General features: G+C 40.5%; 1 protein-coding gene across 1 annotated transcript in view; it reads right to left on the bottom strand.

Moving 5' to 3' along the window:
- Positions 1-18027, bottom strand: part of CCDC18 (coiled-coil domain containing 18) — a 100467-nt gene that overhangs the window by 35298 nt on the left and 47142 nt on the right. Inside the window, 9 exon segments of the mRNA XM_049772563.1 lie at positions 655-798; positions 4016-4090; positions 4092-4133; positions 4631-4662; positions 4665-4727; positions 7115-7330; positions 8520-8683; positions 9501-9643; positions 13387-13554. Of these exon segments, the coding sequence (XP_049628520.1) occupies positions 655-798; positions 4016-4090; positions 4092-4133; positions 4631-4662; positions 4665-4727; positions 7115-7330; positions 8520-8683; positions 9501-9643; positions 13387-13554 (1047 nt within the window).

Below are 18027 nucleotides of genomic sequence, written 5' to 3'. Positions count from 1 at the left end.
CGTTTGCCTTGCAAGCAGCCGATCCAGGACCAAAGGTGGTTGGGTTCGAATCCCGGTGTCCCATATGGTCCCCTGTGCCTGCCAGGAGCTATTTTCTGAGCAGACAGCCAGGAGTAACCCCTGAGCATCGCCGGTGTGGCCCAAAAACCAAAAAAAAAAAAAAATTAGAAGGGAACAAGGCCGGAGTGATAGCGCAGCGGGTAGGACTTTGTCTTGCACACAGACAACCTGGGATGGAGCTGGAGTTGTTCCCTGGCATCTCATATGGGCCCCCCGAGCCTGCAGGAATGACTTCTGAGCTCAGAGCCAGGAATAATTCCTGAGCACCGGCAGGTGTGTCCAAAAAATAAAGTTAGGGGGTAATATAATACCCTGTAGAATTTGGGGACCACATCCAATGGTGCTCAGGTATCCATACAATGCTGGGATCAACTCTAGATCGCCTGCATGTAAAACATGTCATCTAGTTCTTTCCCCACTCTCTATTGACCAAGGAGCAATGCATCCTGGTCTGGTTAAGTGCTGTTAGCTGTGGCCCTAGAAACCTTGAGCACTGCTTGGGAGGACCACTCCGCAACATAAATCAATCAAAACATGCTAAATTACTCTTTAGAAAATACTATGTATTCCTTAGAATGAAAATACTTTGCTTACATTTTCCATTTCTTTCACCTTTAGTTGAGTTCGTTCAGTTTCTTTCTTCAATTGACTTATCTCTTGGTCACTTTGGAGTGCTCTAAACTCTTTCTCTCGAAGTTGTTCTTTGGCATTTTGTAATTTATCATTCAAAGTTTCTATCTAAATTTAAACAAAAATAATATTAACTAGTAAAAAACTGTAATCAGAATTGCCATCCTAGTAAGTCTAGCTCTAGCTTAAACTATGTATCTAAAACAAATAATAACATAAAAGTGACTACTGAGTATACAAACTCAGAAATAGTCATTGAATAGCACCAGTATACCCCATAAGAAAATAAGGAGAATGCATGTTTCTCTTTTCATTTTTCCTCCCATTACCAGTAATTTCAAATAGCAGAGCTGGCAGGATGGCCAACGGGTCTGAACTTTCAGACTTGTATTCTTTTTTTTTTTTTTTTTTTTTTGGTTTTTGGGTCACACCCGGCAGCGCTCAGGGGTTACTCCTGGCTCCATGCTCAGAAATCGCTCCTGGCAGGCTCGGAGGACCAAATGGGATGCTGGGATTTGAACCAATGACCTTCTGCATGAAAAGCAAATGCCTTACCTCCATGCTATCTCTTTGGCCCCCCAGACTTGTATTCTTAAGTACTTTGAGTTACAGTCATCTTCCAGACCTCTACACATGTGTTTTTCTTAACTATAAATAAGGTATAAAGATCAAAATTCTTTGTGCCCATTAAGATACTTAGAAATAAACATAAGGGACTGGAGCAGTGGTTCAGAGGTAGGGTATTTGCCTTGCTCACGGTTCGATCCCGCAGAGTTCCATATGGTCCTCCCAAGCCAGGAGCAATTTCTGAGTGCATAGCCAGGAGTAACCCCTGAGTGACACTGGGTGTGGCCCCCAAAACAAACAAATAAATAAATAAACATAAAACATACTAAAAAAATAAGGGGCCCGAGAGATAGCACAGTGGTAGGGCATTTGCCTTCCGTGCATCCAATCAGCCAATCCAGGATAGACCTGGGTTCAATTCTCAGCATTCCATATGGTCCCCCATGCCTGCTAGGAGCGACTTCTGAGCACAGAACCAGGAGTAACCCCTGAGTGTGGTCAGGTGTGGCCCAAAAACCAAAAAATTAAAATAAAATAAAAGAAGAATAAGTCTTAATCACACTTTTTTTTTTTTTTTGGTTTTTTGGGTCATACCCGGCAGTGTTCAGGGGTTACTCTTGGCTCTATGCTCAGAAATCGCCCCTGGCAGGCACGGGGGACCATATGGGATGCCGGGATTCGAACCACCGTCTTTCTGCATGAAAGGCAAATGCCCTTACCTCCATGCTATCTCTCCGGGTCCCTTAATCACACTTATTAAGAAGTTAGGGAACATTAAAACAATAAGGGTATATCGACGAGGTAAGCAACTAAGTTAGTGTAAAGTCCTCTTCCCACCATGCTCCTTCTGTCCAGATATTTGTTACCAGAATTGCAAATAAATCCTTTAATTAGATATTTCATATGTTTTAGGACATGCACATATTATGATGAATATGTGAATAGACTGATACTAAAACTATTTAAATAGTATCTCTAGCAGGGGTCCTCAAACTTTTTAAACAGGGGGCCAGTTCACTGTCCCTCAGACCATTGGAGGGTCTGACTATAGTAAAAACAAAACTTATGAACGAATTCTTATGCACACTGCATATATCTTATTTTGCAATGAAGAAACAAAACAGATACAAATACAATATGTGGCCCGCGGGCCGTAGTTTGAGGACCACTGCTAGAGGGTAATTATCAGGGAGTAGAAATGAGGAAATACTGAAAGTTTTGAGTTACACAAAGAGAAAAGATTCTTTTTGGGGGGCATTCTCAATCAGTATTCCAGTTACAACTAGCAGTGCTCATGGGATCCTACAGTGCAGCGGACCCCACTCCTATGGCAGGCATAGGCATCAGCCCTTCACACTACCTCTTCTGTCCATAACTCATAACTCCTGAAGCAGTCCTTTGTACTAGAAGATTATTAATTGCTTTGTTTGTTTGTTTTTAGAGTAAAGACAGGTTTTATTTGGAAATTCTGATTAAGGAGAGAAATAGGAAAAGAATGAGAAAGTAAAGTGCTCCAGAGAAAACATGGTCTTCACCAAAGGCATAGAGCACCCCAGTACATATCCCAGCATGAAAGCATGAAAGTACATCACAAGAGGGGAGATGTGGGTTATATGTACATGCAGACACCACATGCATGGGCTGGCAACACACATGTGCTCAGTACTGACACATAAGCCCAAGGAGCACAAGTGCCTGGGGAACTGTTTTGAGACTGTTTTGATACCAAAATCCAGAGATGTCCAACTCCTTACATAAAATGGTGCAAAGTTAACATATAAATGATATGTGTCCTTTCCTATATTCTAAATCTTCTCTAGATTGTTTTGAAAATAATGACCCCAAAAGTCTGTAATATGGTTGAATTGTTAGATATAAAACTTACAGATGAAATGCCCCACTGTTCTGAACTGTGTAGAGAAATCTGTTAGATGATAAGCAAGAGGTGTGTTCTTGCCTCTGCCTCCAAAAGTAACTATGTCAGATAAACTTAATTTACTTGGGGGCCGCAGGAGGCAAAGTCGGGGTGATCCTTGAGTGCACAGTCAGTAGTAAGCCTTGAACGTTGGGGGGTGTGACCCAAACAACTAAAACAAAACAAAACAAAACAAAAAAGATTCCTCTAGGGCAGGGCCACAAATGTTGTATGGAGGGCCTACGAGTTTGAGACCCTGTTGTACATCTTATAGTCTGTAAAGGTGGGGGGAAATGAAGAAGGAAAATATATAAAGTATTATATAAAAATGATTAAAATTATTCTAGTATTTTCATTTAGTGTATTATGTTAAAAAGACATTATATAGGGACTGAAAGACATTACAGATAGATGCTTGTGTCCTCCAACCCTAGTTTAATCCCTGGCACTATATATGATCCCCAAGTATTGCCAGACTGATTCCTGAGCACAGAGTCAGAAGTTAATCCTAAATACTGCAAGGTATGATTCAAAGTACTCTTCAAACATGACTAAAAAAAGATAAAGTCAATAATCAGGGCCAGAGAGAGTACAATAGGTAATACTCTTGCCTTGCACACAGAAAACCCTAAGTTCCACTCCTAGCATCACACATGGTCCCTGGAGATTGCCAAGAGTGATCCCTGAATACAGAGCCAAGACTAAACCCTATGCAGCACTGAATGTGACCCCAAATCCAAAAATAAAAAGTTAAAAATAAAGAAAACAATAGCAAAAAAGATATGAGTAATGATCACACTCAAAGAGTTCTTTAATCTAAATAATAAATTTTTGATTATTTACCTGTTTGTTACATTCTTTAAGTTCCCAAGTCTGATTTTCCCAGAGTACCTCCAATTTAATTATTTTTTGCTCCATTTTCTCCTCTGTGCTCACGAATAGTCATATCCAAATGTGAGACCTAAATACAAAATTAATATTAGGGCCCAAGAAATAGAATAGTGGATAGGGCACTTGCCTAGCATGTAGTCAATCAAGGTTCAATCCCCCAATATCCCATATGGTCTCCAGAGCCTTTTACAAGTGATCCTGAGTAGAGAGCTAAGAGTAAGCCTTGAACACCATGCATGTAGTACAAAACAAAAGTAAAAATGTTCTTTCTGCAAAATATTGGTGGCTTCCGAAAGCCCTGTATGATTGTTATTTTGACAGAAAATATCAAGAAAACAACTTGGGGTCTGAGAGAAGCACCAGCGGTAGGCGGTTTGCTTTGCATGGAGCCGACCTGGGAGGAACCTGGTTTGATTCTTGGCATCCCATATGAGCCTGCAAGGGGTGATTTCTGAGTGCAGAGTCAGGAGTAATCCCTAAGTGCTGCCAATTTGTGGCCCAAAAACCCAATCAATCAATAAATACATAAATAAACAAAAGTAAAAAAAAAATACAAAGAAAACCAACTTGAGCTGCTCTTTGCTTTAGCTCCCAATTCTCTCCTTGAGTGACTGATCCATTTCAAGGATCTCTTGTTTTTTGTCTTCAATCTCCATCTTGCATGCCCCTGAAATATATCAATGGTAAATGACCAAAGTCAATAGGAATATTACCGGTTTTAAAATTGAAATTAATAGGGTTACTTTCTCTGTAAGTTAAAGATGATAGACTATTGTGCAGGGATATGGCTAGAGCGGTAGAGCACATGCTTTGCATATGGAAGTTTTGGGCTGGATCCCCAGCTCATACAAAGTTCCCTGCATTGCCTAGGTGTGGCCATGTGGTTCCAAATCAATGGGTGTAAAACAGCAAAAAAGGGGAGGGGAAAAAGGGAGCTGAAGCAATAGTACAATGGACACAGCACTTGCCTTACATGTGGCCAACCTGGGTTTGATCCTTATCCAAGTATCCCATATACTTGCCAGGAATGCACTGATTGCAGAGCTAGGAGTAAGCCCTGAGAACAGTTCGTTTTTGAGTCTGGCCCAAAACAAACACAAGTGAGAGAATAACTGCGATTATTTCAGACTAGAAGGAATACTGTAGAACTGAATAAGAAGAGGGACCTGTTTGTCATGGTTACAAAATCAAAGTTTCTGAGTGTCCTGCTGCTCAAGCTCTAGTTCCCCTCATCCTACATGGCCCATTCTGTGTTTGCAATTCTATGTTCTTTTCCAGGATTTATTTCCCATACTTAGGTTCTGGATCATTCTTTTTCATTTTTTTCTCTTTTTTTTTGGGGGGGGGGTTGGTTCATACCCAGCAGTGCTCAGGGGTTACTCCTGGTTCTGTGCTCAGAAATCGCTCCTGGCAGGCTTGGGGAACTATATGGGATGCTGGGAATGGAACCAGGGTCCATCTGGGATTGGCCACATGCAAACACCCTAATGCTGTGCTATCGCTCAGGCCCCTCATTGTTTTTAGAGGAGCCAGCACTACTCCACGTTAATTCTCAACATGCAGGTTGAGAAGCTACGCCTGGTGGTGCTAGAGTACCATACGGTGCTGGGTATCAAATCTGGATTTCCAATATACAAAATAGTGCACAAAGCCCCACTGACTTAGTTACCTATTCCCACCTATTATAGATATTTGTTGAAATATGATGCTATCACCGCTAATTCAAGAACTCACATTCCAGCATTGAACAATTTATATTTAATTCTCTTCTCTGGATACGACTCTCTGACTTTTGGCATTTAACTTAATTTTTTTAAGTCTCAGTTTTTCTCATGTGCAAATAGTGTGTTTCTGATTAAAAAGAAGTAAACAAAAGAATTAAATGGTTGGGGCTAGAGCGGTGGTGCGGGACATAAGGTATCTGCCTTGTGCGCGCTAGTCTAGCATCCCATATGGTCCCCCAAGCCATGGGCAATTTCTAAGCAGATAGCGAGGAGTAACCCACTGAGCGTCATGGGTTCCCCCCCCCCCAAAAAAAAGAATTAAGTGAGAATTGATATAAAGTCTTTCAGATGGTCCTGACACAAAATATGGGCTTAAAACAAAAAATATTATGATTACTGGAGCAAGGGATAGTACAGCAGGTAAAAGACTTGTCTTGTACACCTCTGACCCTGTTTAATTCCCTGCATCTCATGACACTCCAGGATCATACTTGTGTCACTTGTCTCTTGTGATGGTGGATCATTCCTGGTACAGAAAAGGAGTAAGCCTGAACACCTTCCAGGTTTGGCAAAGAAAGCAAAATAAAACATTATTTGGCAGAACCTGGGGATTGAGGTCAGTGACAAATATAAGCTTTGTATAGGCAAGGCCCTGGATTTTATGAGTTTGATTCCAGAAGACAAAAATAATTCATAAGGTGCTGGAATGATAGGGCATTTGCCTTGCATGTGGCTGACCTGGGTTTGATTCCCATTATCCCCTAAGGTCCCCCTAGCCTGCCAGGAGTAACTTCTGAGCACAGATCCAAGGAGTAACCCCTGAGCACCGCTGTATATGGTCCAAAAAACAAACAAACAAACAAAAAATAAATCATAAAACATGTGCTTTTTTATTCAATCACTGCTATTATGCTGGTATAATCTCTCTTTTATTGTTTGGTTGGTTGGTTTTGAGTCATACATTGGAGGTGCTCAGGTATTATTTCTGGCTCCTGCACTCAGCCATCATTCCTGGCAGGCTCATGGAACAAATATGAGATGCTGGGGATCAAACCTGGGTCAACCGTATGCAATAAATGCCCTATCTGCTGTACTATTGCACCAGCCCCCCTCCTTTTTCTTTTAACTGCTATCATGTCCAGTATAAAATGTCCAAAGACAGAAGTTAGAAATATTAACAGCTAAATTTGTTAGAAGCAGCATGGAAAGAGATGACTGTGACAATCCTCAGTAAGGCAAAGGTGGGCATCTAGAATTTTAAAAAATTTATAGTATGATCCAACTCAGAGGAATATTTGTAACTATGATATTTCTTAGCAGTTCACTCACCTAAGTTCAGCTGTGAGATCCTTTATAGTAGAGTATTTTTCCTCTAATGCTAACTGAGCTTTCTGTAGTACATCCCTCAATTCCTGAAGCTGTCTTAAAGTAGTTTTTAATTCTCCATGTGCATTTTGCAGTTCCGTCTCCAATACTTCCCGCTTCTGTAAGGCTTCTGCTAGCTCATTCTCCGTGTGGTTTTGCAATTTTTCCAACTCCTTCACTGTTAAGTGGAGAGAAAAAAAATTAAATTCTTACATATTAATTTCTGTATTATACATATGCATCTGAGATTAACAACTTTGTACATAATTATGATGAACAATATCCCAGGATGGGAATATGGCTTAAAGGAACATCACACATTGCTAACAATATTAAGGCCCCTGTAATTGATGTCTAATATCCCCAGCCCCCAGAGCACAGCAAGGTACAGTCCTGGAGATCTTAAACCAGGGGGTGGCGAACACACGGCTCTCGAGCCACATGCGGCTCCGGGCCCAAAATGAATGCGGCTCTTTGCCTCTTATGTGTTTAATAGATTATTGTTAAAATTAGATGCTTTTGTGTGAGTGTTTGTTTGTTTTGGCAGGTCACTGCGTGGTGTGGCTCTCTGACTCTCACAGTTTAAAATTTTGGCTCTTTGTGTCGAACTTGTTCGCCACCCCCTGCTCTAAACTGTCAGCTGCAGAAGTAGGCCTCTGAGCGGGGAACCATATGCTCAAATAGACCCTGAGATCTACCATTAACACCACCACCACTAGAGGGAGTGACAGGTATTTTTTAAATCCCATTTTATACTTTTTTGGGTCACACCCGGCGGCGCTCAGGGGTCACTCCTGGCTCTATGCTCAGAAATTGCTCCTGGCTCTGGCAGGCTCAGGGGACCATATGGGATGCTGGGATTCAAACCACTGTCCTTCTGCATGCAAGGCAAATGCTTTATCTCCATGCTATCTCTCCGGCCCCAGCTATTTTATACTTCTAATAAAGGCAAAATACTATTATTTATGATCTCTTCCAGTCACATCAATTCAACTTCTCTCTTTAACTTTGTTTATTTTGGTGAGGATGGGTGGGGGAAGTGGGGACACACACCTGGTGGCACTCAGAAAAACTTCCAGTTTCTCATCTGCCCTCAACAAATAAAATTTGCATTTACTTGCAACAAAGCTTGCTTTAGCTTCTATTCCTTCTTCTGTATGTTCTACTACAGGAAGATGGTTCTTCCTCCTACGTAAGTCACTCCTGGTAGGGCTTAGGGAGAACATAGGGGAGGCTAGAGATTGAACCCAAGTCAGCTACATGCAAGGCAAGTGCCCTACCCACTGTAGTATCTCTCCAGCCCCTATTTTACTACTTAAAATGTAAATACACAGGTAGTTAATAAGCCTATAGAACCCACTGCTTACCAGCATTTGTTTTCTTATCCAGTTCTGTCTTTGTCTGTTCTAAGAGCATGTCTAATTGGCTGAGATGTATTGCTTTATTTTCTCCATCTCGCTTTAGGTGCATAATTTCTTTTTCCATTTTACATAGCTCTTCTTTGTACTGGTCCATCTCAAGTTTTACTTGTCTAATTAAAAATTAAATAATTAAGTTTTAAAATAATTTGAAAACTTAAAAGCAAAACGGCTTATCCCTGATTCGTCAAAACTTACAATTTCTTTAACGTTTTTTGCAGTTTATTTTCAAGCCACACCCAGCTGTACTCAGAGATTACCCCTTATTCTTAGGGATCACTCTTGCTGGGCCTGAAAAGACTGTAAGTGGTACAGGAACCAAACCCAAGTTGGATAAGCAAGGCAAGCACAACCATATCTTGCACATTCTTTTTTCTGGGGGGCGGGGGGTGTCACACCTGGCAGCGCTCAGGGGCTACTCCTGGCTCTACACTCAGAAATCGCTCCTGGCAGGCTCAGGGGACCATATGGGATGCCGGGATTCGAACCACCATCCTGCATACAAGGCAAACACCCTGCCTCCATGCTATCTCTCTGGCCCCAACCCTGCACATTCTTTAAGAATAATTAGCAACAAAATACCTAGTCAGAATCTTAAAAACACCTTTTTTTTTTTGGTAAAAACGCCCATTTTTTTAACTATTCTAGAAGAGACCTGGAAGTGTAGTGTGTGAATGTGTCACACCAAAAACCGAAGGTCCTCTAGGTGAGTCACAGAGATTTCGTCCTCAGGCCCAACTGGGTAACCCCTTACCTGGGAGAGACCTGCTGGACCTAGCTAAGTCTCCAATGGTCCCGCTGAGAAAACCTCACAGGGATTTCTAGAAAAATTTGCCTAGGAAAAATTAATTCCTTAAAAGCAAATGCTCCACTGAACATGATACAATATTGAAACAGGTAGAAAAATAAAAACAAATACTTCTATTTTACCTGGCTGTACCAGTAAGCTCAACAATTTTTTGCCTTTTCAAATCTGCTTCATGTGTGGCTAATTCACATTTCTCCTCCATTTTTCGCAATTTTTCAGCTGAAATTTCCTTTTGTTTTTGAAGATCTTGTTCCAGTTTCGATACCTTGCAGTTTTCACAAATATTTTAAGTTCAATCACAGCTCATTGTTATTCATAAAATATATATGTAATACGTAGTCTACCATATGGTTCTGTACCAGTATATATTATATAAACCAGGAACTAATAATTTTAAGTTATAAGTGCACATTTAATTTTAAAAGAAGTTTCATACAAGTAGTAAATGTTCTCCCTTTTTTTTTTTTTAAATGTCCTTTCTTCTCAAATAAATTTTTTCTTCTTTTTTACAAATGGTTCTTTCAATGAAAGACTCCCAGTTTCTCATCTGCCCTCAACAAATACAATTTGCATTTACTTGCTTTAGCTTCTATTCCTTCTCCTGTATGTTCTATGACAGGCAGGTGGTTCTTCCTCCTATATAAGTCAAACTGCTTCAAAGGCAATCTAGTACATTTCCTGTCTATTTTCTAGGGACCTCATATTCTACCTTCAAATCCTTTTCCCCTATTTCTGTTTGTTTGTTTGTTTTTAAATTAGTACTTAGACATACTGTAGGTGTCTAAAAAAATCTACTGTCACCTTTATCTCTCTCCACTTTTATCTTTTCACTTTTTTTATTTTTTTTTTTTTTTTTTTTTTTTTTGGTTTTTGGGTCTCACCCGGCAGTGCTCAGGAGTTACTCCTGGCTCCATGCTCAGAAGTCGCTCCTGGCGAGCACGGGGGACCATATGGGACGCCGGGATTCGAACCGATGACCTTTTGCATGAGAGGCAAACACCTTACCTCCATGCTATCTCTCCGGCCCCTGCACTTTTTTTTCTTACCTCTCTTTATAGTCTAGCATCTCAATATTTTCTTCCCGTTTTTTTGATTGATTGTTTTTTTGGTCATGCTCATGGATTCCTCTTGGCCCTGCACTAAGGAATTACTCCTGGAATTGTTGAAGAAACCATATGGAATGCCAAGTTTGAACCCAGGTCAGCTCTGTGCAAGACAAGAATCTTACTATCTATCTCTCTGGCCCCCACTAAAATTTCTTAAAACAGGGCCAGGATGCTAATATAGTAGGTAGGAATTTGCTTGCATGCCTCACACTGTAGAGTGTAGCCTAAAAAACAAAAACAAAAACAAAACATTTAAAAAATAACTTTAAAAGGGGCTGAAGCAATAGCACAGCAGCAGGGCATTTGTCTTGCACACAGCCCACCCTGGATGGACCCGGGTTTGATCCCAGGCACCCCATATGGTCCCCTAAGTCTGCCAGGAAAGATTTCTAAGTACAGAGCCAAGAGTATGTCTGAGCATCGCCGGGTGTGGCCCAAAACCAAAACCAAACCAAACCAAAACAAAAATAATAACTTTTTCATCCCTCCTTGGTGGTGGGAATGTTGCACTGGAGATGGGGGGTGTCTTCTTATATGACTAAAACCCAACCACAATCATGTTTATAACCAAGGTGTTTAAATAAAAAATATTATTAAACAATAAATTAAAAAAAAAGATTTTTTAGGGGTCAGAGTGATAGTACAGGAACAGGGATTTTGCTTTGCACGAGGCTGACCTGGGAGGCCTGGGTTTGATTCCTGGCATGGTCCCCAGAGCCTGTCAGGGGTGCAAAGCCAGGAGTAACCCCTAAATGCCTCTGGGTGTGGCCCCAATACCAAAAATATATATAAATTTTAAAACAAACATAAAGAAATAAAATCAAACAAAAAATATAAATAACCTAGCAGATTTAAGGAGGAAAAAGATAAGCATAAGACTGTTTTATTATTTTGTTTTGGGGCCACACCTAGCAGTGCTCAGGGGTTACTTCTGGCTGTCTGCTCAGAAATAGCTCCTGGCAGGCACGGTGGACCATATGGGACACCGGGATTCGAACCAACCACCTTAGGTCCTGGATCGGCTGCTTGCAAGGCAAACACCGCTGTGCTATCTCTCTGGGCCCAAGACTGTTTTATTTTATTTTATTGGTTTTTGGGTCACACCTGGCCGTGTTTAGGGATTATTCCTGGCTCTTCACTCAGAAATTGCTCCTGGCAGGCTTGGGTCTGTCCTGGTTCAGTGCATGCAAAGCAAATGCCCTACCGCTGTGCTGTCTCTCCGGCCCCCACCTTTTTTTTTTTTAAAAATATTATTTCAGTTTTTGGGGAAATTTTCTTTTAATGCATTACTCTAATATTTCTTTTTTGGGAGGAGGGTTTGGCTCACATCCAGTGGTGCTCAGGGGTTACTCCTGGCTCTGAACTCAGAAATCGCTCTGACAGGCTTGGGGGACCAAATGAGATGCCAGGAATTGAACCGAGGTCTGTCTGTGGTTGGCAAGGTGCAAAGAAAATGCCTTACCGCTGTGCTATCACTCTTGTCCCACTTGGACATTTCTTTAAGGATATCATAAATGTTTTGATTATAAAAATGAAATTAAAACATACATAGGGTTAGGGTGTGGCCAAAACTAATCCTATATTTAATAAATTTTGCATGAGCAATAACCACAGAAACGAAAATTATAAAACTAGCTGAATAAATGGAGGGTTTGTATTCTGAGTTAAGGGCTGGGATAAGGTTCTGACCCATGAGGAAAAGAAGATGAGGATTTGTGTTGAGATGGTGACATATACCATGAGTGTCAGAGACTCTGTAATTAGATACTGGCCATGCCATAAAGATAGATTTTTAAAATATAAGGATATTTTTTGGTAATAATGCTTGTCCTGGACAAGACACCTGTTCCCCTACCCTGCCTTTTCACTGTTCTATTAAAGTGAATGACATTAAAAAAAAGAGAGAAGAACATACATAGAATTAGATATTCTTCTCAGAGCCAATAAAAAGGGAGAAATCAAGTAAGAAGTCTAAATTATAACTAACTTATATAAAATGCTAAAATATTCTCATGGTAGTAGACATGCAAGTCAGATCACGCAGGAATAAAATCTTATCCTTTTAAAGTACTTATATAGACTTGTATGGGGTGTTTTTTGTTTCTTTTTTTCAGTTTTTGGGTCATACCTGGTGACACTCTGGGGTTATTCCTGGCTCTGCACTCAGCAATCGCCCCTGTCATGCTTGGGGGACCATATGGAATGTCGGGATTTGAACAATCTCTGTCCTGGGTTTGGCTGCGTGCAAGGCAAATGCCCTACCACTGTGCTACAGCTCTGGCCCATTGTTTTTTTTGTTGTTTGTTTGCTTTTAGTATTGGTTTTTCTGGGCCACATCTGGTGGTGCTGAGGCTTGAATGTTTTTTTTTTCTTGTATACAAATCAAACATCTACTAGTAATAAATTATCACAATTTAAGAAATAGATCTTGGGGCTGGAGAGATAGCATGGAGGTAAGGTGTTTGCCTTTCATTCAGAAGGCCATTGGTTCAAATCCCAGCGTCCCATATGGTCCCCCGTGCCTGCCAGAAGCAATTTCTGAGCGTGGAGCCAGGAGTGATCCCTGAGCACTGCCGGGTGTGACCCCCCCCCCAAAAAAAAATAAAATTTATAAAAAAACACAAAAAACTATTATCAATGTTTTTAAATGTCTTGCAAGAAAAACAATTTTAGATCAATAATATACCTGTTTATGGGGCCGGAGCAGTGGCGCAAACAGTAAGGCATTTGCCTTGCTAAGCGCTAACCTAGGATGAACCATGGTTCGATCCCCTGGCACCCCATATGGTCCCCCAAGCAAGGAGCAATTTCTGAGTTCAAAGCCAGGACTACCCCTGAGCATCATTGAGTGTAGTCCAAAAGACAAAACAAAACAAACAAACAAACAAACAAAATAATATACCTGCTTTTCAAGTTTGATCTGAATGTCTTCAAGTTCTCCATTTCGAATTGTCTCTTGTTGTAACATTTGCTGCTGCTGCTGAAGGGTGTGCTGCAGAATCACATTTTGTTCAGTGGTTTCTTCAAGACTGTGACTTTTAATTTTTAGCTCTTTCTGTAAACAATATACCTAACAAATGTAAATGTTAGTCATTACAATGCTTCAAATAAAAAGCAATAAAATGCCATGCCCAGGTTGTATTCTTTTTTTTTGGCGGGGGGGGGGGGGGGGCACATCCAGTGGTGCTCAGGGATAATTACTCCTGGCTTTGTGCTCAAAAATTGCTCCTGGCAGTCTCAGGGGACCATATGAGATGCCGAGGATCCTGGTCGGTCACATGCAAGGCAAACACCCTACTGCTGTGCTATCACTCTGGCTCCTAAGCTGTCTTCATATAATATATATACATATATATATATATATATATATAATCTTTATTTAAGCACCATGATTACAAGTATGATTGTAGTTGGGTTTCAGTCATAAACAGAATACCCTGCTTTGCCAGTGCTACATTCCCAACACCAATGCCACTCCTTCATATTTGAGATAGGCATTCTACTTCTCTCACTCATTAAGATTGTCATGAGGGCTGGAGAGATAGCATGGAGGTAAGGCGTTTGCCTTACATGCAGAAGGACAGTGGTTTAAATCCCAGCATCCCATATAGTGCCTCGAGCCTGCCAGGAGCGATTTCTGAGCACAGAGCTAGGAGTAATACCTGAGCGCTGCTGGGTGTGACCAAAAACAAAACAAAACAAAACAAAAAAATTGTCATGATAGTTGTCAGTGTAGTTATTTCCCTAACTGCACTCACCACTTTTTGTGGTGAGCTTCATATTGTGAGCGGGTCCTTCTGGCCCTCATCTCTATTGTCTCTCGGGATTATTACAATAATGTCCTTAATTTTTCTTAAAACCCACAGATGAGACTATTCTGTGTCTATCTGTCTCTCTGACTTATTTCATTCAGCATGATAGATTCCATGTACATCCACATATAGGAAAATTTCATGACTTCATCTCACCTGACGGCTGCAAAATATTCCATTGTGTATATTACCACAGTTTCTTTAGCCATTCATCTGTTGTAGCCTATCTTCTAAATGAGATCTATGGTTACATATTGTGTCATGTGGGAGGTCAGAGTTATTTTCACTGATTGGGAGAACAGAAGAGTCTGCCTATAGGGATGGTTTCTAAGAGTATGATTTTTGAAATATTCCCTAATTCATTCGGATTGCCTGCCAGGATCATGCTTTTATTAATATATAGAACTAATTCTTAAAATTTAATTAAAGAACCGTGGTTTACAAAGTTACTGATAGTTGAGTGCAGGCATGTAATACCAATCTCACTAGTGTCAACTCCCATCACCAGTATTTCCCATACCCTATCATGCCCCAACCTGCACTCCCCATGCCCACCAGCAACCTTGGCAGGTACATTACAAAGTTTGGTAGTTGCAGCTAAGGTTTCATGTTTTTGATGTTGTTGAACCTGTGCCTTGGAACTATAGCAATACCAGTCTCCTACATCGCCAATATAACTGAAGCCTTGACCCCTGTTCTCCCATTTTTTCTCACTTTTCTCTTCCTGCCTTTATTTTTCCTTCATTGTCCTTCTCCCTAGACTCTGTCTAGAGTCAAGAGTGTTCTAGGCTATCTCTCTGGCCCCTCATTAAAATTTTTGTATGTAGAGTTGGAGAGATCGTACAGCAGGTAGAGAGCTCTTGACTTGCATGTGGTTAACCCATGTTGTATCCCTGACACCCTGAGTATTGCCAGGAGTAATCCCTGAGTGTAGAACCAGAAGTACGCTCTGAGAACCATCAGTTGTGACCCAAAAATAAAAACCAAATCATTACATAAACTACTACAAGAAATTAAATGAAGGTTTACCTATAATCCACTAATAATTTTTATTTTCGGTGGTTTGATTCTGGCATCCCATATGCTTCCTGTGCCTGCCAGGGTGATTTCTGAGTGCAGAGTCAGGAGTAACCCCTGAGTGCTGCCAGATGTGACCCCCAAAAAAATTACTTAAAGAAATAACTACATTGAGAACTATCCTAACAATGTGAATGAATGAGGGAAGTAGAAAGCCTGTCTAGAGTACAGGTGGGGGTGGGGTGGGGAGGAGGGAGATCTGTGACATTGGTGATGGGAATGTTGCACTGGTGAAAGGGGTGTTCTTTTCATGACTGAAACCCAACTACAAACATGTTTGTATCATGGTGCTTAAGTAAAGATATTAATATTAACAAATTACTTCCATTAAAAATTCACAAAAATGGGGCTGGAGAGATAGCACAGTGGTAGGGGGTTTGCCTTGCACGCAGCCAATCTAGGACGACGGTGGTTAGAATCCCATATGGTTCCTGTGCCTGCCAGGATCCATTTCTGAATGCAGAGCCAGGAGTAACTTCTGAGCGCCACCGGGTGTGACTCAAAAACAAAAACAAAAACAAAAATATCTTCATGAAAAGAGGTAAAAGGAAAAACAGTTTGCACAAAATTAAATATATATTTTACTTAGCTAGTGAGATAATTATATAATGTATCTATGTCTGAAGAGTTGGTCACATATATGCTCTTAAATCTGTCTTCTCCATGCTTTGCACTATGTATTTAGGAAACTGCCTCTTAGATTACATAGAAACCATGCCAATAAGAGGACTCAGCAATACCAGTCCAATTAGACAAATCATCTATAGCTCTTGTTCTACTAGGCAGCTCAGCTTCTAAGCTAGTATTATCATCTTTTCTTGATGTTCCACTATCCCTGAGTGGCATTCTGCTCCTGCTAACAAGTTGCTTTAGTATGATCATCTCTGAGTTGCATACTCTATTTGGTTTTATCATTCTTCCATCCTCTGTGTATGCCATTCTCTTTATAAAATTCCCTCACTATTTTAAAGATCTTTAGGATTTGCTAAACGGATACTGGCTCTCCAGAAGTGGGAGTGATAGAGTGGCAATGCAAGTATAAAGCAAAAAGAGCAATATTATTATAAACCATGTTACCACAGTAAAAATTGACTTCTTAAAAACTATGTTTTTACAGGTGAACCTTTCTAATATAGAAAATGAACTATCGGGGCTGGCGAGATGGCGCTAGAGGTAAGGTGTCTGTCTGCCTTGCAAGTGCTAGCCAAGGAAGGACGCGGTTCGATCCCCTGGAGTCCCATATGGTTCCCCCAAGCCAGGGACAATTTCTGAGTGCTTAGCAGGAGTAACCCCTGAGCATCAAACGGGTGTGGCCCGAAAAAAAAAAAAAAAGAAAGAAAATGAACTATCCTGAAGATTTGAAGGGAGCTATTTCTAAACATGAATTTAAAAATTACATTAGTAATTATAAATTCTAATAAAGTAAAAAAATAAAGTAAAAAAAATTCCTCACTATGACATCCCTATTTGGAAATATTTAGTAGCTACTAAATTCAGAAAAAGCAAAATGGTAATATTGAGACTATAGAAATGAATTTAAAAAAATCAAGAAAAAAACATTTACCTAGTATCTGAGAAACTCATCTCAATAAAGGTAAATTTTAAATTCCTCAGAAAACTGGAATGAATAAAATGGGAAGATTTTTTTAAATTTTTTACTTGTAAATCTTAAACTGTGCTTTAAGCGTTTTTCATTTCATATTAGAATTGTTCTGTAATACAATTTATTCTTCTGATTTATCAAAATAGAATCATCTGAATTTTGTGGGGGGTGAGGGGTGTTCCAAGCAGTTGTCAGGAATCCCTGGGATGCCTCCTAGTAATTCTTGATCAATTAGGCTGGCAGTTGACTTCCAGGTTCCAGAGACCTGGTGCTGCTCAGATCCTGTGGTACCAGGGATTACCCAGGTCAGGCTGGAGGAGATTGAGGATATCAGGGTAGAAACAGTGGTCCTTGGGGAAATGGTGCATCTCAACCCCTGTATTCCTTTAGCCCCAAGGATCAATTTTAGGGGATAGAGCAGGTAGGGCATTTGCCGTGTATGCTGCCAATCAATCCCTGGCATTCCACTTGGTACCTTGAGCACTGCCAGGTTCAGTCCTCCACAACAAGAATCAATTTTAAAAAATTATATTTTGTGCTACCCTGTAATGTTTGCCCTTAATAAACATAAATTCTAATTTAAATAATATTAGAATTTTATCTTAGACATTTTTTAATAAAACTGTATAGATATAAAATAGTATAACAATGGGGCCGGAGCAATAGAACAACAGTAGGGCATTTGCCTCGCATGCAGCTGCCCAGAATGAACCTGGGTTCTATCCCTGGCATCCCATATGGTCACCCTACCCAGGAGCGATGTTTGAGTGCAGAGCCAGGAGTAACCCCTAAGTGTCACTGAGTGTAGCCCAAAAACTTAAAAAATATCTATATATACACACATAAATATAATATCTATCTATCTATCTATATATATATATTTTTTTTTTTTTGGTTTTTGGGCCACACCCAGTGCTCAGGGGTTACTCCTGGCTGTCTGCTCAGAAATAGCTCCTGGCAGGACCGGGGGACCATATGGGACACCGGGATTCGAACCAACCACCTTTGGTCCTGGATCAGCTGCTTGCAAGGCAAACACCACTGTGCTATC

This window comes from Suncus etruscus, chromosome 4, assembly GCF_024139225.1.
Source record: "Suncus etruscus isolate mSunEtr1 chromosome 4, mSunEtr1.pri.cur, whole genome shotgun sequence".
Lineage (NCBI taxonomy): Eukaryota > Metazoa > Chordata > Mammalia > Eulipotyphla > Soricidae > Suncus > Suncus etruscus.
Note: the sequence above shows the minus strand (reverse complement) of the source record. Positions and strands in the feature narration are given on the sequence as shown.